Source organism: Andrographis paniculata, unplaced genomic scaffold (assembly GCF_009805555.1).
Source record: "Andrographis paniculata isolate CXL003 unplaced genomic scaffold, ASM980555v1 Contig19END, whole genome shotgun sequence".
Taxonomy (NCBI): domain Eukaryota; kingdom Viridiplantae; phylum Streptophyta; class Magnoliopsida; order Lamiales; family Acanthaceae; genus Andrographis; species Andrographis paniculata.
The window spans coordinates 1,122,820-1,144,644 of NW_026137479.1; the positions used below are offsets into that span (position 1 = coordinate 1,122,820).

Here is a 21,825-nt window from a genome sequence, read left to right on the forward strand (position 1 = left end):
GTAGGCTTTCCTCACTCCCTACTATAGATTTGTGTACTTGTTATTTGTTTTTTTAACATGGTATCAGAGCGAGGTTTGACATCCTCTTTGTTTGCAGGTGAATATTCTTGATTTAGCTTGCTAGTTGTGGTGAGCAGAAGGTGTAGTGTGAGTTTTTCCTCTGTTACTTTGTCCTTGATGGGTGGAAATGTCACTCCAGTGTCTGGTATAACAAATAATCCATTTCTAGTTACAAGTTTATATGATCCGTTGTATCTTTATCCTTCGGATTATGCCAACACTTCCTTAATCTCTTGTGTTTGCTGTTAAAAGGCCAATAAAGACTAATGCAAAAAATCAAAATCTTAAATGTTCACACTATGGTAGAACAGGTCACTTGGTTGAAAGATGTTACCAATTGATAGGTTATCCAAAAAAAAAAGGGCAGATTTTTAAAATAAACAAAACTCCTCATGTTTTTGCTAATAATATTTTTGCTCAACATGAAAATAATGAACGTTCAGGGTCTTCCACAAATGTTTCTCTAACTCCTGATGTTTGTGATGAATTGATTAGGTTGTTGTATGAGAAGAAAGGTATTGGCTCTCCCAGGCTCAACATGGCAGGTATGTCCTCTACTCATCTATGCAACTTGGCTATGTGTAGTGATCGGGTAGTTGATTCTGGAACTACAGATCATATGGTACCTGATAGAACTCTTTTTTGTGATGTTAAAACTATTGAAAGTGGTCCTATACATGTTACTTTTCCTACTGGAAAATCTGCTACTATAGTTGAATTGGGAAAAATGCACTTAAGTGACACAATTGTTTTAGAAAATGTTCTTGTTGTCCCCGAGTTCAATTTAAACCTACTCTCAGTCAGTAGGCTTACTACTCTTGGGATTGTTTCTGTAATTTTCTTTAAAAATGCCTGTGTAATTCAAAGTGTTTCAGATGAGAGCATGTTAGGGATAGCTAAACTTGTAGAAGGATTGTACAAGTATGACAGTCCTCAGTCTAATTGTAAGAAGCATTTTTGCACTAATGCTGGAGCAGAAAACAACCTTGTCTTGTGGTATTTTCGTCTAGGGCACCTGTCTCACAAGGTTTCAAATCTTCTTAAGGCAGACCTTGGTCTGTCTGACATGTCTGTATCAGTTTGTGACATTTGCCATTTGGCAAAGCAAACTAGAATTTCCTTTCCTCTTAGCTATCACAAGTCAAAAGCTCTATTTGAGCTTGTTCATGGTGATGTTTGGGGACAGTATCATGTCGAAACCAGAGATGGTTTCAAGTATTTTCTTACACTTGTAGATGACTTTTCTCGTGCTACTTGAGTTTTTTTGTTAAGGAATAAGTCTGAAGTGTCTGTCTGTCTGAAAGAGTTCTTTGTTTTAATTGAAAATCAGTTTGATAAAAGTGTCAAGTGTTTTAGATCAGATAATGGAACTGAATTTGTGAACTCTTCTCTCACTGATTTTTTTAAAAACTCTGGAATAGTGCACCAAACTTCTTGTACCTATACTCCTCAACAAAATGGAGTTGCTGAGCGTAAACATAGACATATCTTGAATGTAGCTAGAGCTCTTATGTTTCAAAGTTCTTGTCCTGCTAATCTATGGGGAGATTGTGTTCTTACAACAGTCCACATAATAAATAGGCTCCCAACTTCTCTTCTTGAGAAGAAGAGTCCTTTCCAGGTTGTCCATGGAAAAAAGCCAGAACTGAACATGATGAAAGTCTTCGGTTGTCTATGCTATGCTACAAACTTGAACATATCAGATAAGTTCCATCATAGAGCTAGACCCTGCTGTTTTGTTGGCTACGCTGAAAGTAAGAAGGGTTACAAGGTTCTAGACTTAGAAACCTTTGTTCTGTTTGTCTCATGTGATGTTGTTTTTTATGAATCCGTATTTCCCTTCCAATCATCTACAACTACAGGTGTTCCAGTTCCTTCTGCTCACAATCATGTGTCTTCATTTGGTGCCTATGATGATCCTTTTGAGATTTGTGAAGGTAGTCATTTAGTGACGACCTTGGATGAGATTCAGACTTCTCCTTTGAATCAGCAACCAAGTGTTACTGATGATAGAAACACAAATCAGTACTGTAACCCTAATTTTATAACAGAAATAACCGATTTAAACACTGAGGCATACCCCAATAGGCGTCAGTCAAGCAGAAGAAGTTGTCTACCTTCTTACCTCAATGACTATCAAGTCACTATAGGTAGTACTGTTGTCAACTATCCCCTTAGTGACGTGCGTCGTCTTCTGAGAGATCTGTCTAATGAAAGTCTTTCCTTGTTGGCCAATTTAGACAAGTTAGTTAAGCCTCAAAGTGTTCGAGAAGCCATTCTTGACCCCAAGTGGAAACAAGCTATGGATCTCAAAATGAAGGCTCTTGTTGATAACGAAACTTGGGTTCTCTGTGATTTACCCAATGATAGAAAGCCGGTTGGTTGTAATTGGGTGTTTAAAATTAAATACAATTCCCATGGGACAATTAAGAGGTACAAAGCTAGGCTTGTTGCTAAGCGTTTCAGTCAAAAAGAAGGGTTAGATTTTCACGAAACTTTTTCACAGTGGTCAAAATGACTAATGTTCGATGTGTTCTTTCTGTGGTTGTTGACTCTAACTGGGAAATCTTTCAATTAGATTTGAATAATGCATTTCTACACGGTGATCTTTATGAAACAGTTTATATGACATCTCCCGAGGGGTATCCAGAATTGTTTCAAAACAGATATTGTCTTCTAAAGAAATCATTGTATGGTTTGAAACAAGCTCCTAGGCAATGGAATGAAAAATTAAAATAAGCTATGATTGAATTTGGTTTTAAACAGTCCCTACATGACTATTCTCTTTTTGTTAAAGCTGAGCATGATTTGATTATCATAGCCCTTGTTTATGTGGATGATATCCTTGTTACCGGTAACAATGTGGAAAAAATCACAAAGTTCAAGAGTTTTTTGAATCAAAAGTTTAAAATCAAAGTTTTAGGGATTCTTAACTATTTTTTAGGAATAGAAGCAGTTCGATGCAATAAAGTGATTGTGTTCTCTCAACAAAAATATGCTCTTGAATTGCTTGCTGAATTTGGATTATTAGGTTGCAAACCTTCTTTAATTCCTATGGAGCAACATTTGAAACTTGATAACATAGAGAGCGACGCTGACCCTTTAGTGAAAAATGTTGTTATATATCAACAACTTATTGGAAAATTGATTTACTTGACTCTCACGAGACCTGATATTGCCTTTAATGTCCAAGTTCTAAGCCAATTTATGCATAAACCAAAAGAGCCACACATAAAAGCTGCTCTAAAGGTACTAAGGTATCTAAAGAGGTGTCCTGGACAGGGATTACTGTTCTCTAAGGGCAATAATCTGTGTTTAAAGGCCTATTGTGATTCAGATTGGGCAGCTTGCCCAATTTCCAGGAAGTCTGTGACTAGGTTCTTGGGAACTCTTTGATTTTCTTCAAAAGTAAAAAACAGTAGACAGTTTCTCGGTCCTCTGCTGAGGCTGAGTACAGGGCTATGGCCCAAACGTGTGCTGAGATAGTTTGGGTTCTTGGCATACTTGAGGATTTGCATATTAGCCATGATATTGTTGTAGAGTTGTATTGTGATAACACCGTTGCTTTACAAATTGCTGCTAACCCCGTGTTTCATGAAAGAACCAAACATATCGAGGTAGACTGCCACGTGGTAAGGGATCTCATCTCCAAGGGAATCATCTCAACACATTTCATTCCCTCTGATGAACAACGGGCTGACTTGCTTACAAAAAATCTTGACAGTACATCTCTTTATCAACTATGTAGACTTAACAATTTGTTTGATTTATTTCAAATTGCTAATGACGATCCTTCGAGTGAGGGGGTGTTAAAAATTGGGTTTCCACCTCTTGGCCCGTATTGATTCCAGGTTATGGGCTTGGCCCAACTTGTGCTTGAGGGTGAACCCACATATATATATATATATATATCTATACCTAGTTCTATATATTAGATTAACCATTCATCATCTCCGCAGTCACTTATTCTCTCATCCACCTCCGTTCACTGTGCACATCACCACCGCCTTCACCATCATCCATACAGATCTATCCATCCACACATAGAGCACTACATCACCGCCTTCACCATCATCCATACAAATCTATTCACACACAAAGCACTATATCAATGTGGTTGTTTCACTTTACTCTGTCTACGCCTCTTTCGCTCTCAAATCGATCCCCGCATCGATTATTCTTTCACTTCGGATCACTTATTTCTATCACTAACATATTGTCTTAGTTTTTTCTTTGTCTTCTCCCACTTCCACAGGCACTTGATTTGATTTGTTGAGTATTGATATTTTTTATTGGTGTTCGAGGTTCAGAAAGACAGGCACAAGAATGTTGTGATTAACGGTTTTCCAGTTATACTGGTTTGGTTGTATTCATCCTTTTTTTTATTATGAAGTGATTCAACGCAATTATGTTGATATGAAAATGTTCCTGTATGAACACTGTGTCTGTCCTTAGTTGATTCATGTGTAGAGACATTTGCTCTATTAAATCCCTTGTGATCAAGGCACGTTAAAAAATTCACCTTCTTGTTCGCCAGTACATTTGATAATGAATATCACTTGGAGTGTAGGCTTTCCTCACTCCCTACTATAGATTTGTATACTTGTTTCTTTGTTATTTTAACAATATATAGGATGGAATATTTATTAGGGGAGTGGAGAGGGGAGAGAGGATCCGGTAACACCCTACCCAATTAATTAAGGCTGGCCCCTTCTCACTACAAGTTTTCCTGTTACTACACTACACTATAGTATCGACGAACCATATCTTATACAATTTCATTTCTAATTTAAAACATGTGTAAAATGGCATACATTATTTCTCCATATTTTTTTAATACGTCAGATAAAAACTACTACTACTGTATGCAGTGCAGTGCACCGGACTGAACGCTAGGCTTTTGTGCAATAACACGCGACGCGATATACGATGAAAGCGTGGTATGCAACTTAAAGTCGCTACTCTGATGTCTGTTGTTTCTTCTTTCTCACTGGATAGGATTGCAAGAAAGCTACAGCAGAGGCGCCGCTCCCCTATTCTTCTCTCTCTACCCTAATCGGCAGTCCAGATCCGACGTCGTTCTGTGCTTTTATCCTCTCTCAGGTTCCCCCACCTCTCTCTCTACCACCACCGTACGTTTCGTGGATCAACTGTGAAACTCAAAACTTACGAAAGCAAATTGTTTTTTTTTTTTTTTTTTTTTTTTTTTTTTTGTCATATGGATCTGAAGTTGAAATTCCATAATTACCAGAATGTTATAATTTCATCCACGCGCATGTAATTTTTTGAATTCTTGGCGTCGCTGCTAAATCAATATTTATAAGTCTTCGTTTCTTCTTCTGCACCTTCTTCCTTCTATCGTGCGCAAACGAGAAAGATACGAATGATCGAGCTCCCATCAATTGTGCTTTTTTTCTTGACGGAGTTCTATTTATTGAATCACTTTCTTTTTCTCTAAACTTTTTCTTTTTGCCCATGGAGTGTAATTTGGTGTTTGCATGTTTTGTGTGTTTTTGGGAAAGCTGCGAACTTGAATTTGATGTAATTTCATACGCACTCGTGAACAAAAATAAACAAGTAACAGGCTAATGCATATGTTGTACGCAGTGCGGAGGAATGGAAATTGATGATTAATTATGCTGCTCCGGCTTGTTTTGATTTTAGCAATGATTAAGTAATCTTGGGAATTTGGTTGCAGTTCTTTAACATCAGAGAGTTCTTGATCATCTTATCAATTAATGATTCTTGGCCTGGCCATCGTTGATAGCTTCATGATCATGCCTAGTTTGCACATTGAGAAGGAAGCTGGATATGTTCTTGAGTGCATTGACAATATGTTGAAGTATTCATCCTGTTTCAGGTTTCTCCCCTGTGATGAAGGTTGATGGACCCTGGCTTGATTGCTAGGGTGAGCAATCATTTTCAAGGTGGTGTGGGGAAGAAAGCTAATCCAACATGTCAAGTGGATGCTGATGAAAAACCCATAGTTGACGCTCCAAACTTTAAATATGGCACTGCCGAAGTGATCTTTGTCAATGGGAAAACATCTGTCAGTCGAAATGGTATGGGCATAGATAGTGAGAGCACATATAGTTGCCTTAATTCTTCCTCAGATGAAAGAAGTGTTGGTAGTGATGTTGAGCAGGAGCTCTCTAGCCACAATGGTACATCTGTTGATAGTGGTAACAATGGGCAATCTACTGAGGGTAGGCTGAATGATCATAGTGGTTTCATCTCCAGTAGGAACCAGCAGGGTATTGATGCTAAGAGTGGGCATGTTTCTCCAAACTCTGAGACCCCTTCTGATACCTGTCCTGGATCTGTCCAAACTATAAAAGAAGAAGCTGGTGAGTATGTAGTACCACAACTTGGTGTGGAGTTTGAAACTGAGGAGCATGCATACAAGTGTTACAATAAATATGCTCTCATGGAAGGTTTCAGCATCAGGAAAGATTTTGTGAATCGAAGTAAAGTTACAGGTTTGGTGGTATCAAGGAGGTATACATGTCACAGGCAAGGCTACGGGTCTAACAAGCGTGAGGCAAACATGAACAAATCCCGTAAAGAAACTCGAACTGGTTGCCTGGCACATATGACCATCACACGCCAAACGAATGGTAAATACCGTGTCATCCATTTTGAAACCAGGCACAATCATGAGTTTGTGACGCCCTTCACAGCTCATTTATTACCTTCACAGAAAAGAATATCCTTTGTTGAGGCTGTTGAGGCTGATTCAGCTGCTTCTCCAGGGCCAGATGGGGTACCAAAACTGGGAATGGGTTTTGATTCAGAGGATCATGCTTATGAGTTCTATAATGCATATGCTGCGCATCTAGGTTTCAGTGTTCGGAAGGACTATGTAAATAGAAGTAAAAAAGATGGATCTGTGGCATCTAGGAGATATACTTGCTATAGGGAAGGTTATCGCCAGAATGATAAAAGAGGCTTAAAGGTGAAGAGGCCTCGAAAGGAAACCAGAGTTGGCTGCATGGCTCAGTTAGTCATTTCCCGTCAGGCTGATGGTAGATACCGAGTCACCCACTTTGAAGAACATCATAATCATGAGCTTGTACCTGCATGTAAAGTTCGAATGCTGAGGTCACAAAAGAGGCCCTTGACAGATCATAATATGGAATCAAGCACATCCGGTTCCAATATGCCACCCAGATCACTTACTGAATTGGTATTGACAAAAATTCAGGATGATTTCTTGTACGATCCTATAGATCATGAGATGCGTCTTACATCTAAGCGAGTGTGTAGCATCAGGCAGGATGAAGCAGAATTTATTCACCAGTATCTTCAGGGCAAGAAATTGAAGGATTCATCTTTCTATTATGCTGTACAGCTTGATGTGGACGAGGAAATGACCAATTTCTTTTGGGCTGATGAGAAAATGTTGGTGGACTATGGTGACTTTGGTGATGTAGTTTGCTTTGATACCACCTCCAAACTAAACAAAGATTTGCGACCGTTGGTTGTGTTTTTTGGAGTAAATAATCATAAGCAACTCCTGGTCTTTGGTGCTGCATTTCTGTATGATGATACTGCTCAATCTTTTAAGTGGCTACTCCGAACTTTTGTAAAAGCAGTGTCTGGAAAATTCCCCAAGACAATTTTATCCGATAGAGATGCAATTATATGTGAAGTGATCTCTTCTGAGCTCCCCCAAACTCAGCACAAAATATGCACCTGGCAAACCTATCAGAATGCCCTTAAATATCTTGGTCATGTGGTTGTTGGTTCAGATTCTTTTTCCACAGATCTTTGTGGTTGCATTTACAATCTGGATGAGGAAGCATTTGTTAACTCCTGGAAGATCATGCTAGATGCGTATGGTCTGTGGGAGAATGGATGGCTCCATGCAGTTTTTGCAGAACGAGAGAAATGGGCATTACCATATTGTAAGAATATCTTCTTAGCTGACATAGAAGCAGTGTTGCTGTCTGATGATTCTGTAGCAAGCTTGAAGAAGTATCTTAAGCTTCAATCCCATGTTCTTCAATTTCTCAAGCACTTTGGGAGGGCAATCAATGGTTTGCGTTACAAAGAATTGGAAGCTACTTATGACATGGGCCAGCATGTGCCGAGACTAATAGGAGATGTTATAATGCTGAAGCAAATGAGGGAAATATACACCCCCGTAATTTTTAAGATGTTTCAGCAAGAGTATGAGAGCTATCTCAACAATGTGATAGGCCAATGTAGTGACAATTTGTCATCAGTTGAGTATAAAGTAGGCGCGTATGGTCGAGTTCGTCATCACAGAGTTCTATACAGTTCAGAAGATGAATCTGTTGCCTGCAGTTGTAGGATGTTTCAGTCTGTAGGAATTTTGTGTAGCCATGCACTGAAAGTGCTTGATTATAGGAACATAAAGCTAGTACCTGGACACTATATCTTGAAGCGATGGACCAGAGATGCACGGGCTTGAAGTTATTTCTCCCATAAATTTGGCTGGGAAAAATGAACTGTAAGTATCCGGGAGCCCATTTCGTTTGTAGATTAGTGTGAACTGCTGTGGCTACTCAATGGTCTATCACATCATTGTACATTTTGTCGAAAAGTATTTTATGATTTTATAGTGGTCGGGTGATATCCCTGCAGTTTTCCATTGAGGCCTGTGGTCTCCTGCCCCTCCCCTACCATCGTTCGTGTATATTGGGAACATAGTTGTATATATGATGCAGGATGCACATTTTGCATGTTCAGCTTTCCGTGATATAAAGTTGCTGCAGTTGCTAAATGTTCTATCCATGAGATGATTGAGTAATTATTAAGAAAATTATTGAATGAGCAAGAAGAAAGTTTGGATGGGGACTTTATTATCATTGATCTTTGTGATATAAGATTTTGTATATCTACAAAAATGTAAGGCAATGGTGATTCAGTAGAATCAAGATTGTTTGTGCTTGCACTTGCACTCATCATACATTATTTTAACATACGTTGAGGGCAATCTGCAAGACATTCTTAGCCTAAGGAAACTAAACTATTCTATTCTACCCGGGGTAGAGTACGTTTATCTTCTACTGATCTTGTGAGTTTTACCTCTTTTCCTTTGACCTTTGTGTCTGTAAATCACCATTGCTATCACTGCTACAAAACCAACCACAGAGAATGTCCATAACCCAATTATCCGCAACCTCATTGATCTAAATGCTTGATTAGCCGCTCCTGGCGGTGCCAAGTCTTGTAATTTATTCCGCAGATCTGATATATCCTTATCAGCATCAATATTCTCCAAATTTTCAAGCTTCATAGATTTCTCAATTTTAGTGGTAATCTCACGGTGGGGTGGGGGTGAGGAAGGAGGATTCGGTGTCGAGGCGGGCAATGAAGGTAGACTGGGACTCTTCCGAGTAGAAGTGGACTGGGAAGCCAGATCTGGGGTAGGTTGAGCCCCAGTGGGCAAGGATTTTATATCTGAGCACTTCTTTCTTTCGTCGTGACGGCGTAGAGCTTCGTTCAAAGAATTGACACAATCTATGCTAAGCAAATCGCGCTGCAAAATGTACTTTTCTGAGTGATGAAGGGTTGACGGATCAGGAGGATCAGGAAACCTCACCCAGCATTTGTTAACCACATCCAGATGTCTATACTTAGCCTTGTCGAAGCTCCAGTTACCAACCCGGAATTCTAAGCCGTAATGGTACACCCTGTAGCTTACACCGGGCGCAGGCATGTGTCCTGGGTAAATCAATATATTGCTGCTGATCTTGTGCCTCATGTTCAACTGCATCAACAAATGTCAAACAAGTTTTGTGAAGACCAAAAGATGCTCAAAGTGAAGGTAGTAGAAGCTGATAAATTTAAGGATGAAAATACCTCTGCCGCAGCAAAGGCATAGCCATACATCTCACTTAGCCAACCCGCATTGTAAATATCTCCTGTGTAATATTTGGACCAGTGACCCACATCAGCCCGGAGTTGCTTAGTTTTATGCAGCCAAAGGGAAGAAAATCTCCTGAGATCCCTAATGTGCATTATGATCACACCACCAACCTTGTCACACGCACCAGGGTTGTGAGTGTGAGCCCTGGCAAGCTCGTTGTCACAGCCAATTAGATATCTAGCATCCAGAAAGACAATGAAGCCAGCGGCAACCGGCATTTGGTAATCTATATCCTTTAGTAGAAAATCTGCTCAATAAGAGTTTGGACATGCTTGAGAGTCTTACTCATTGGGAGCAGAAACAGGCCTTCCTTTGTCTGCATTGAACTCCCACGGCGTAATTGGTCCTTTCATGATCATATCTGGCTCCAGGATCACAACATATTCTGCATCAGTCTTTACATGGTTGATCCAATGCAGCACAGCAGCTGGTTTATTAATAGCTGGATACCTGAAAGAGGCTTTCTGATGTGCATAAATCTTTCCAACTTGCTTTATTGTCAATGAATGCAGTGTTATATATGGTTCTTAACCACATAAAGATAGCAAGAGCATTCTCAGAAACCAATTACCAGTCTCCGGTTAAGGGATGCCGGCTCATGGATGGCACATAATGAGTTGGAGCAAGATTATGTCCCTTGTATTCCTTCAGCTCTTCCTCCGTGCAGCTCAAAAGTCTTGTGATATTCCCTGGCTGACCACTCAGGTGGAAACTGCGTATGAGCCCCACTGTCTGCCAATCGAAGTAAGGGAAGCATTGTGTTGAGAAAAGAGTATGTATTTTTGGACACTGCTTTTCAGGCTCCCCAACATCTTGCTTCCGAGTGTTTTCTTCCATCATTCTTCGAGTGGCAGGAGTGAGATGTTTTGGCTGGGTTAGTTCTGCAAAAGCTTTGCTTCTCAAGAAACTTAGGTATTTCGACTGTTTTGGCTTGGGGCAACCGCGTGCTGCATGATGCAATAGCAGGCCTTCATTGATCGTATTTATGCATTCTATACTTAGAAACAGTGCTCTCCTTTTGTTTGGATCCCTCTCCATTTCATCCACCTGTAAGACAATGTAAAATATCAACTCAACAACCACTCAATTCAATCATTACAGTGTTAAAAAGCATCGTAGGGTATGGCAGAATTTCATACATCTCTAGGATAAGGAGGTTCGGGAAAGAGCTGTCCACACTCATACACGATGTTGTCTTCATGATGATCTAATTTACTGAACGACCAGTTTCCAACAGTGAAAGGCAAACCATAATGCAAAAGAATTGGTTCAACGCCCTCCTGAGGAACATATCCGGGATAAATCATCAAATTATCATTTATCTTGTGGCGAAGCCCGACCTGATGAAAACAAGACGACATGCGTCATTCATACACCACTGTGTACTTAATTATTACCTACTGAAAGGTGAAGCTAGGATTAGCTGCAAAGAACTGGACAATGATAAATATTTTAGATACACTAAGAGACAACGGAATATATAGATGGATATCAAAACAGAGTTACCTCTGCAGCCCCAAAAGAGTATCCATACATCTCACTGATCCACCCTTCTCCATATATATCACCGGTGTAATCAGTAGCCCAATGAGCTCTATCCTCGCGTACTTGTTCAGTTTTAGATAGCCAAATATGCGCCAAATCACGGAGGTCGTCAATATGCATTGCTAAGAGGCCACCAACCTTGTCGCAGAGTTGAGGATGCTTTGTGTGCAGTTTAGCAAGAACATTGTCACATCCTACCAAGTACCTGGCAAAGAATACAACTACTATGAAAAATCATCAAGGAAATGTTGAAGGAGGTGGATACCTATAATTACCCGTAGTATGCTGAGACAGGCCTCCCTTTCTCTGCACCAAGCTCCCATGGTATGATTGGACCTCGAATGATCATGTCCGGATCTAGAATAACCACCCAATCGACATTGTTTACATGTTTGCTGTGTTTAAGCCAGTGAACTACTCCAGCTGGCTTATTAATTGCAGGATACCTGCCCATAAGCACCACCAGTTATATAACCTACCATTAGAATCTGTTCTCAATCTATAGCAGGGGTAATATGTCCGACTCTCGTAGAAAAGAATCATAGTCGCAATAAGAAGTCGAAGATTCAACATCGAAGAGAAATGATTGTATTGTATTGCATGTAAATGCATGAATGCACAGCACTTGTTCGCTCACCAGTCACCCGTCCTAGGGTTGTGACTCATTGACGGAACTTGAAGCGTTGGGGCCAAGTCCATGCCTCTATACGTTTTCTTCCGTTCCTCGGTACAGCTGAGCAGGCGAGTAATCAGGCCGGGTTGTTTGGCTTTACGGAAGCTATGCATGAGACCTACCGTTTGCCAATCGGAGTATGTCTGACACTCCACCGAGAACAGCGTGTGGATCCTGTACGGCGCCGCCCCAACCACCGCGTCGTGGGAAGATTTCTGCGCTCCGCCTCGGCTCATCGACACTACCACGGTCGCCACCAATAAGAAATGGAATCTTCCAATCGCCATTGTCAAATGCCAATAACTGCAGCAATCGGCGGTCCCTAGAGAGATCTGAAATGTGAATTTCCTTCATAATCGCCCTTCTCTGCAATCATTTTCCTTTGGATTCAATCCGATGGCAGGGACGCAAGATCGCACGGAAACGATTCAACAATAGCCGGAGAGAATTTGAACTGTTGACCTGCCTGCGTAGTTGGATCATCAAACCAAACCAATATTTCTATATAAACAACCGACGCAAGCTAGCAAGCAAGCAAGCAATTGTCGTCGGAAATTTCACTGGAAATGATCCACCAGATTTTCATAAAAGATCGACGGCGTCTGAAGTTCTTTTGCATGGTATGGAATGGGATAAGTGGATAACTAATTAGAGTAATAAAAAATAAAATACAAAAATAATCACATTGCGTGTCTTTAAATATCATACTTATACAACTAATGGAAGAACTCAAAACGACCTGTTCTTCCCTGGTGCACGCATAAGAAGCGGCGAGTACTTATTACACCATGGCATCCGGGAGAGGGAGCAGAATGACCATGATCAATCATTAATGTGGAGGTGGAGGTGGAGGTGGAGATGGAGATGGAGGTTTACAGAACGATCCTGTCCCTAGTAGTAGTGAAGATTGTTTACAGGAAAGATATAAAACACAAAATCAGTCAATTCTCTATCACCCGCATTAACTCCATCCGCTCTAAGAAAATATTGTTTCCAGTGATATTACAGAAGGAATCCCTTCACAGTGAGTGATATTACTTACAAGATAGCGAGGGAAGAGGAGGGAAGGGAAGCATAACATCGGGTTGGGTAAAATATAATCACCAAGTATGTATGTATGTATGTACACATGCATGCATGTATCCTTACTACAGGTAGGGTATTCTTGATTATCTTCACTGCCCTGCCTCGATAAAGGTGTTTTTTTCGTTATCTTGTTCATCTTCGTCATCATCAAGTTCATCCAACTCATCCAGTAGCGACTGATTCAACTTCTTCCGAGATTGTCTCCTGTGCTTCTTGGGTTCCAATCTTGGCTCAGCTTGCTTCACCCCATGTTCTCCCACCTTGACCCTAACCCAATTCCATTTCGAATATAAGAAGAAAGTTAATCCAGTTGGATAATAAGAAACAGGCTGTGATAGTTGTTAACCTTGAAGAATTCAACAAAACAAACAAACAAACAAACAATCTCATTTCTAGTTGCTAAGTGATCAAGTGCTGCTCCAAACACTTAGCAAATAGGAAGACTACATAAAAGTTTCAGCAGTGGAGACACGCCTGCTAGTTATGTATGTCAAGCAAGTATTGCTCTAAACATCAGCACATCGATGTCTGACATACTGCAGTAAGAAATAGCAGGTTATTTACTTATTTTTCTAACGCAGCATACCTCACATCACTCTCTCTTTTAGTCCCGACGGTCCTCAGCTGAAACTCTTCTCTAACTCGAATTTCATCAAGCAATTGAAGATAATAGGAATATCTTTCCCAGTCTCCTCTCACAAGGCATCCTCTTTCACCTAGATGCAAGCAGTCGCTGAACAAGCATTTTCCAGGTCCGCCAGCTTCCAGCATTTTCCGGATCTAAATATTCAACAAATCATTCATCCATTTCCAATTGACTCTCGCTGTGTGGATGATTTCTATTATGCAAAGATTTAAGGCAATAAAAGAAGAGTTGAGAGCAGAAACCTCTGGGAAGTACTGTGCAAGGGATTGCTTTGTTACTTTGAACAAACTAGGCAGGCTGAATCCAGGGGTGTCAGCAAGATATCCTCCACCAGACAGTGGTAGCAACGAAACATTCCTAGTGGTATGCTTTCCTCTTCCACTCCTAGCCGACACTTCCCCAACTCGCTGCTCTTCAAACCACTTACTACCTAGAATCTAAACATTTGATTGATAGCGGGGAGGCATCACTATACTCACATAGATAAGGATTTGCATACAATATGAAAAGCAAGCATAGTGGTAAAGAGAACATACAGGTTCAAACCAATTGTCGTCTTCAGTAGCACCAGTAACACTTTTATTGCCTCTTAAGGCATTGATCAAACTTGATTTACCAACACCACTGGGACCAACAATTACAGATGTTTGATCTCTCAAAATGAATTGCAGAGTGTCGACTCCTAGTTTAGTATCAACACTGCAGAAAACTGCCTCATAGCCCCAGCCGCGAAGCCGAGATTTCCAACCCCTCAGTATCTTCAAAAGTCAAATTTCACCGAAGAGCTTAAAATGTTGTAGCAGAAAGCATGCTACCATAAAACAGGGACTCAAGGGAGCACAGGCTTGGAATAACACGAGAAATATGTGAGCAAATTAGACCAGCAATTATTAGACTGATGAGCTTAGAAACCAAATTGTTTGTTTAACTACTACTCCTATCAAACATTCTACAAATGTCACATCATCAAATTTCCTACGCTGACAGATCTAACTAATTATGAAAAAGATTCTGAAAATGTAAGTTACACCAAAATGCAACAGTGTGAGAAACCTGCGCAAAAAGAAGTGACAGCGTTCTAAAAGCTATTATCAACAAAGTCTTATCACCTTGAAAAAAGAAGATAAGGATCATCAAAAACAACTCGCATTTACCCTAAGAAAAAAAAAAAAAAAAATCCAGTTGAGCAGCATGTGCTCGTTCGATAACAGTAGGAACTCAAATCCAGTTGTGAGAAAGTACGTCTAACGTGAATTAGATCTCGAGCCATCAATAAAGGAATTAATGCTGAAGCAACTCATACAGTGAAATAGAGACTTCATACCGCTTCATCAACAAGCTCGGTTTTATTCAAGGCAAGAGTGAATGGAATATTAGTAGATTCAGCCTCCACAAGGAATCGAGTAAGCATAAAAGGTTCGAGTTTAGGCTGCACCAAAGAGAATAGGACTACTAGATGGTCTACATTCGCCACAGGAGGATCCAAAATCTCACTCTTCCGCTGAAAAATATTTTCAATCATTCCTCTCCTATCAACCCAGTCGACCGAACCTACAAGCACCTTATCCCCCACAAGCACTCTCCTTTTTATTTTCTTCAACACAGCCTTCACCACGCACAGCAATTCCACTCCCAAACTTCCGGAATCTTCCAGCGGCTGCGAAGCCGAATTCACAACTACGCGCATGAAATTGGCATGCGACGCGGCGACAGTGCCGATCGCCTCATTTTCCTTCAGAACAGGCTTGTCGTCGGGTGAAAGAGCTGGAGATAGAGATGAGAATTGCTTCTTGAAGCTTTCCCGAGCTTTGAGAAGGTTTTTCTGAGGCTGCTGCTGCGGGTGCTGCCTTCTGACATTCGTTGGGTTCAGATGGTGGCGAGCCGCCGCATAAATGAAACGTCGCGGACAGAGGGCGGCGGCGGAGAAGCAGGGCGGCAATTTTTGACGGAGGATGGAAACCGAAGCAATTGTCATGGTAGACACGTGTATAAAGCTGAGATCGAGAGAGCAAACACAACAATACAACACAACAAACACCGAAACAGAGCGGAAACAGAGAAGAAGAAGAGAGAAGGGCATAGAAGTAAAGATATATACATATAGACAATATACTGCGTTGGAGTATGGATGTTATGTGTATCCACACCGCCAGCCGAAACCGCTGGAATAATCGGCCATCTCTGGCAACAGCCCAAGCCCATACTCAATTCAAGTTACATTTTTTATTGGGCCTATTGGGCTTTGATTTAGAAGGCCCTTTCATAAGAAATACAGTTCGTTCCTCTTGAATACAATATTGAAATAAATCGTGTCTCATAATATGAATGAAACAAGCAAGCATTTAATTGAATAAATCTTTTATTATATGTGTTTTGCCATTGCCCCGTCTCTTTCTTTATACACTCAGTATTCAATTAAAATAATAATAATCTTTTAATATGAACCTTTCACGTAGTTATCGTATCATCTATATATCTATCTTTATCATTTATGACTCAAATTAGGAAGCCTTTAATATTGAAACTGCCACTCACTCTCACTGTATTAGAGAATTCCATAGTGCAGACGAAATGTCCATTTCCAAGTAATCACATATAATAACTTGAGTCCAACCATTTTTCTTTTTATTGATAATAATAATAGTAAAATAGAGGTGGACGTTGACTGTGTAAAAATATAGTAGTACTAGAAGACGAATCCTACACGGCAAGACTATACTAGTAATTGGGCCCTATCCTTTCCCTTTCCCTTGCTTTTCCTATGGTTAGTAATGTAAATGCAATACAAATAATGAATGAACAAGGGGAAGGGAAAGGGAGGCTCTGGAGTATATATATTTATACTATTACAGCGCAGGTGCGACATAATATTGGTGAATACAAATAATAATAATAATAATAATAATGTATTGAGCTGTCGGTCGAAAGAGCAAGTCGGGCAAAGAAGAGTGAAACAGCCTATATGGAGGTCGGTCTAAAAAGAAAGTCGGGCGAAAAAAGATGAGATGGCAGACACGGAGGTCGGTCAAAATGAACGTCAGACAAAGAAAGATGAGATGGCAGACACGGAGGTCGGAGAAAGAGGAAAGGTCAGTTAATTGATCGGGCGAAGAAAGAAGTCTGTTAATTGGTCGCTTATATTAACGACCTATTAATCGCCTGCGGGTCACTTGGTCAGACAGTAATTCAGTCGCTTAAAAGGGCAGTTAGTTGATCGCTTGATTGGACGACCAATGAATCGTCTGAACGAATGATTGTTCAGCCGGATGAATGGTTGTTCTTGTCAATACAATTAATTATTTATTTAATATTATTTTAACCATTTATACCATAGCACATGTTTGCGCGCTAGCAGCAGTATATATCAAGTCAAAGTAGTAGACAATAATAGTAGTGTGATAAATAGACGGAAGGAAGGAAGGATATGGATAGTACCAGCGGCAGAAGCATCATTAGCAGTGGCGATGATATGTATATTTAGGGATCCATCCGATAAAAGTAATTTATTTACCTGAACAGGCAGAGGAGACTAGAAATGTCAATTGTCGATCAGGCAAAACAAGTTTCAAAATTAGCTAGTAGTGCCAGCCCCACTTGGCTTGAGGAAGATTTTAGAATGGATTGGATTATTCAACACACGCCTCATCCCAAATACGAACAAACGCACCAATTTAATTTTGAGTCAATCGTAATCATGATGATCGATGCGTTTTGGCTTCTCTTCTCTTCTCTTCTCTTTACAGAAGAGAGGAAGGAGGATATATGAGGCCGACGAGGAAAGAGGCGAGCTGCCTGCAGCAGCTACTCATACTCATACTCATACTGAATGGTAGGGTAGCATTGCTAGCTGCTGAATAGAAAGAAAGAAAGAACGAAGAAGAACAAGTTACAATAATTCTGAAATCCAACACTCACCCTTGAATTGGTCGTCACGTCACCATGAATGATCATCGTAGCAGACGGGGAGTTTCGCCCTGGATTGTGCTATTATTCTGGTGCATACTCCTCCTCTTCGCCCTCCTCACTAACTTCTCCACCCTCCGCCTCCTCCTTTTCCAAGGTATTTATTTATTTATATATTTATTCATTCATTTTCCGAGTGTAAGTGAGTGTGCCTTGGTTGGGATTTTGCTGAAATTATTCTTGATTACTCCTTACAATTTCAAGTGATTTGTGTATTAGAATGTAATTTGATGTATTTATTGCAACCGGAAGGTCATCAGCCCAGATTGGTATCCAGATGGAATAATCCGGCGACGATGGAGATGATTGTCGGCGAGAACTCCGCAACTCCAGCAGCGATCTCAGTCCGAGAAAGAGTTCTCCTTCCTGACGAAGCTCTGCTATTCCTGAAATACCACCGGCCGCCGCCGCCGTCATCGTCGGCTGCTTTATTAACCAAAGCTGATCTCACCTGCATCTACTACTACGCGTCCACGAACTCATCATCGCCGCAGCTCCAGCAATCCCCACCGACTTGGCTAGAAACCAGAGACGAAAACGACCTGCAGATCGTCCGGTGCCCGGCGCCTACAACAACACATGGCATGATCGTGTCCCTTGCGTTTAACAGCAAGGGTAACAAGAACAGCCTCACACCTCCTGCAGCAGCAGCAGCAGCAGGGCCTACGTACAAATGGGACTCTCTGGCGTACGAAGCCGCCTTCGATGATGATGACGAGTCAACGATTGTTTTCGTGAAGGGACTCAATCTACGGTCAGGAAAGGCTGCTGCCCCTTCCAGGTACAAGTGCCTCTTCTACATCGGGGATTCAAACTCCGGCTCCCTTCTCCGGAGCGACGTCGTTTCAGCTGCCCAGGAAATCGTCAGGTGCCGGACCCCTTCCCCCGTACTTAACGCCCCACCTAGTTTTGGCAGAGACCCCAATCCCATTAAGGTCTCCGTTAAGGCCGTTGGCAAGCGGGCCCTCGATTCCGTTGCACGAATAAGAATCCCGGCGGCAGAATCAGACAGGAACTCCCAAAAACAGCAGCAGCAGCACAGGGTATGTATGTGCACGATGGTGAGGAATCAAGCTCGGTTCCTGCGGGAATGGGTGATGTACCACTCCCGGATCGGAGTGGAAAGATGGTTCATTTACGACAACAACAGCAACGACGATCTGGAGCGGGTGGTGGAGTCTTTGAATCAGCAGCAGCAGCACCACAACGTGACACGCCATAGTTGGCCCTGGATCAAGAGTCAAGAGGCGGGGTTCGCGCACTGCGCATTGAGGGCTCGAGATTCCTGCCAGTGGGTTGCATTCACGGACGTTGATGAATTCTTTCACATGCCGGCGGCGGCGTCTCACTGGTCCCTCCACGATGTGATAAGCAGCAGCAGCGATGACTACTACTCTGATGGGGAGGGGGTGGGGGAAATCCGGGTGTGGTGCCGCAGCTTCGGGCCGTCTGGGCTGAAGCAGCATCCGGAGAGAGGGGTAATGGGCGGGTACACGTGCAGGGCGGCTGCAACGGAGAGGCACAAGAGCATAGTGAGGGCGGATGCGCTGAACTCGTCCCTCATCAACGTGGTGCACCATTTCCATCTCAAGTCCGGGTTCCGATCCCTCCAACTCAACACCACCCGGCTGGTGATCAACCATTACAAGTACCAGGTGTGGGCGGTCTTCAAGGACAAGTTCTACCGGAGGGTTGCCACCTACGTCTCCGATTGGCAGGAGGAGAGGAATGTGGACTCCAAGGACAGGGCGCCCGGCCTAGGGACCAAACCCGTCGAGCCGCCCGATTGGTCCGCCAGGTTTTGTGAGGTTCAGGATACCGCCTTGAGGGACTGGGTCCTTCGCCAATTCGCTGACCCCGCCACAGGCTTGTTGCCCTGGCAGCCCAACTGATTTTCAAACTATACATACATACCATCTGGCTAGACTAGCTACTACCTGGTAACAAACAAACAAACAAAGAAATACAAGGACACTTTTAAATTTGTATAGAATATATTTATTGTAAAAAGAAGAAATAAAAGTTTGTTTATTGTCGAAGAAGAAAGGAATTACTATTACAGTAGTATCTAACTATCTATACATTTATAGACTCTTAAATCTTGATTTCCGTCTTCCATTCAGACTCAATTCGGATTCATTTATTTGGGAGTGTTATTTTGAACAGCTAGTCGAAATTACTAAAATGCCCACGCAACACCCACCCTCTAACTAGCCGTTAAGCTTTTCATATAAGGAAGGAATATGACCGTTACGGAACCTCTCCTCAGTCCTCTCCCTTTCCTTGCCCACTAAACTAAAAACCAATACGAAATCCGGAGGAGGAAAGGATGACCAATGCAGAGGGTTCGGGTCCGGAAATCATGGAAAATGGGAAGAGAAACGAGAGTTTGTTCAGCCCAAGGTTTCGATCGGTGGCGGCGATGGCCGGTTGGGATGAAGAGGCACTGCTGATTGCAAGCCTCGTCGTGGAAGACACGCCCGACCGCCAGTTGAAGCACAAGAAAAGATCCGGTTTGCACAGTTTCATAACACCTCCCACAAATTCTACAAGGTTGGTTCAGGAGAACCAGTCCTTGTGTCTTCTGAAACAAGCTTGGTTTGGTTTTACTTTGTTCATTTCATTTCTGCGTTTGTTTGTTGTAATGAATTATTTATTCCCTTGACTGGTCTCCGAAAGAAAGTTGCTTGTGCGATGCTGCGTTTGTATCTAAAGAGGATATAAATATAATCGTCCTACTGATCGAATTGGGTTGGTGGTTCAGAAAACGCAGAGCCCAGCGGAGAAGTCCGGCATCCAAACCAGTGGCGATTCTTGACCTTGAGGAGGATGTGGATGTGGATGACTCAAACGCAAAACAAGGTTCTTCATTTAATCTCTTTAATTTCCAGACTAGTTTTAAGATTTTCAATCCTCTCTGCATCTTTGATTCCAACCCAAGTATTCTACAGAAAGTGAGAAAAAGAGTGAAGAGACAACCAGTGATAAACAAGTAGAGAAGACAAAAGGAGGTTATGAAGAGGGTTGCAGGAACACCTCCACTGCCGCAATGCCTTTTGATAAGCTTCGGGAGGAACTTTCTTGCGCAGTAAGAAGAGAATTATAAATTGTCTCTGATTAGCTTCCTTTCATTTGCTTTGATCTCTAACTTAACATGAACTTGGTAACCAAGATTTGCTTGGAGATCTGCTATGAACCCAGTACCACGCCTTGTGGACACAGGTAGGTTACTACATTCATTTGTTTTGCTTGACCAAAAACAATGAAAATCTTCATTAGTTTACTTTACTTCTGCGTGTGCAGTTTTTGCAAAAGATGTCTGCGCTCGGCTGCTGATAAGTGTGGCAAGAGATGCCCCAAGTGCAGGCAGCTAATCAGGTAGTGTGTGTAGGCATGACCATATATATCTATATATTTAATCACACAAACTGACTTTGGATAATATGGTGAAACAATGCAATGCAGCAATAGTAGATACTGCTGCACGGTGAACACGGTTCTATGGAACACAATACAGCTATTGTTCCCCCAAGAGGTGGAGGCGAGGAAGGCAGCAGAAGCAGCAGCTGTAGATAGTCACGCGAGAACAACTCCTCCAGCTCCAGCAAGAAGTAGTAGGAGGGTCAGAGAATTTGCGGCAGCATTGAATATCCCTGAGTCGTCTGAGAGAAGAAACCAGAATCGTCATCGTCACCGCCATCTCCCTCGCCGTGTGCAAAGTGGGAGAGAATTGCCAAGCCAAGATGAGGATGCTGCGTTGGCTTTGAGATTGCAGAGGGAAGAATTCATGGAGGTTTTTAACAGCGGCAGCGAGCATGGTCGTAGAAGTAGTAGTAGTGGGTACAACTCATCTGCTGCGGCTGCTAGAGCCAATTTGAGGGCAATGGCCTCAAGGGCCGCTAACATTAGGATCAGAGGCCAACACCACCACTAGAGTTGGCATTAATCATCACC

The 21,825-nt window shown here is 41.9% G+C and overlaps 4 protein-coding genes across 8 annotated transcripts; 2 read left to right on the forward strand and 2 right to left on the reverse strand.

Annotated features, from left to right (window-relative positions):
• Positions 1–4,941: 4,941 nt before the first annotated feature.
• Positions 4,942–8,498, forward strand: LOC127242398 (protein FAR1-RELATED SEQUENCE 5-like). 4 transcript variants are annotated; one of them, XM_051261946.1, is made up of 2 exons: positions 4,942–5,192; positions 5,921–8,498. In XM_051261946.1, the coding sequence occupies exon 2, from the start codon at positions 5,945–5,947 to the stop codon at positions 8,495–8,497; it is 2,553 nt and encodes an 850-aa protein (XP_051117903.1). In that variant the 5' UTR covers positions 4,942–5,192; positions 5,921–5,944; the 3' UTR covers position 8,498. The 4 variants fall into 4 exon arrangements, with proteins under 4 accessions (XP_051117903.1, XP_051117893.1, XP_051117899.1 ...); XM_051261936.1 differs by having other exon boundaries at positions 4,942–5,163; positions 5,668–8,498; XM_051261942.1 differs by having other exon boundaries at positions 4,942–5,163; positions 5,759–8,498.
• A 343-nt stretch (positions 8,499–8,841) lies between these two features.
• Positions 8,842–13,012, reverse strand: LOC127242409 (peptidyl serine alpha-galactosyltransferase-like). Of its 2 annotated transcripts, XM_051261952.1 has the most exons (9): positions 12,916–13,012; positions 12,141–12,642; positions 11,779–11,949; positions 11,465–11,708; positions 11,098–11,298; positions 10,530–11,005; positions 10,244–10,408; positions 9,892–10,135; positions 8,842–9,799 (listed from the first exon to the last, which is right to left on the reverse strand). In XM_051261952.1, the coding sequence occupies exons 2-9, from the start codon at positions 12,461–12,463 to the stop codon at positions 9,086–9,088; spliced, it is 2,538 nt and encodes an 845-aa protein (XP_051117909.1). In that variant the 5' UTR covers positions 12,464–12,642; positions 12,916–13,012; the 3' UTR covers positions 8,842–9,085. The 2 variants fall into 2 exon arrangements, with proteins under 2 accessions (XP_051117909.1, XP_051117917.1); XM_051261960.1 differs by having other exon boundaries at positions 11,098–11,238; positions 12,141–12,984.
• A 139-nt stretch (positions 13,013–13,151) lies between these two features.
• Positions 13,152–16,044, reverse strand: LOC127242426 (small ribosomal subunit biogenesis GTPase RsgA 1, mitochondrial). The gene is made up of 5 exons (XM_051261971.1): positions 15,233–16,044; positions 14,445–14,666; positions 14,151–14,345; positions 13,849–14,042; positions 13,152–13,529 (listed from the first exon to the last, which is right to left on the reverse strand). Exons 1-5 carry the CDS (start codon positions 15,986–15,988, stop codon positions 13,352–13,354), a joined length of 1,545 nt encoding a protein of 514 aa, XP_051117928.1. The 5' UTR covers positions 15,989–16,044; the 3' UTR covers positions 13,152–13,351.
• A 1,264-nt stretch (positions 16,045–17,308) lies between these two features.
• Positions 17,309–21,805, forward strand: LOC127242359 (glycosyltransferase family 92 protein RCOM_0530710). Its single transcript, XM_051261875.1, has 8 exons — positions 17,309–17,968; positions 18,124–19,753; positions 20,176–20,424; positions 20,636–20,733; positions 20,823–20,959; positions 21,044–21,093; positions 21,175–21,249; positions 21,337–21,805. Exons 1-8 carry the CDS (start codon positions 17,848–17,850, stop codon positions 21,803–21,805), a joined length of 2,829 nt encoding a protein of 942 aa, XP_051117832.1. The 5' UTR covers positions 17,309–17,847.
• The last annotated feature ends 20 nt before the right edge of the window (positions 21,806–21,825 follow it).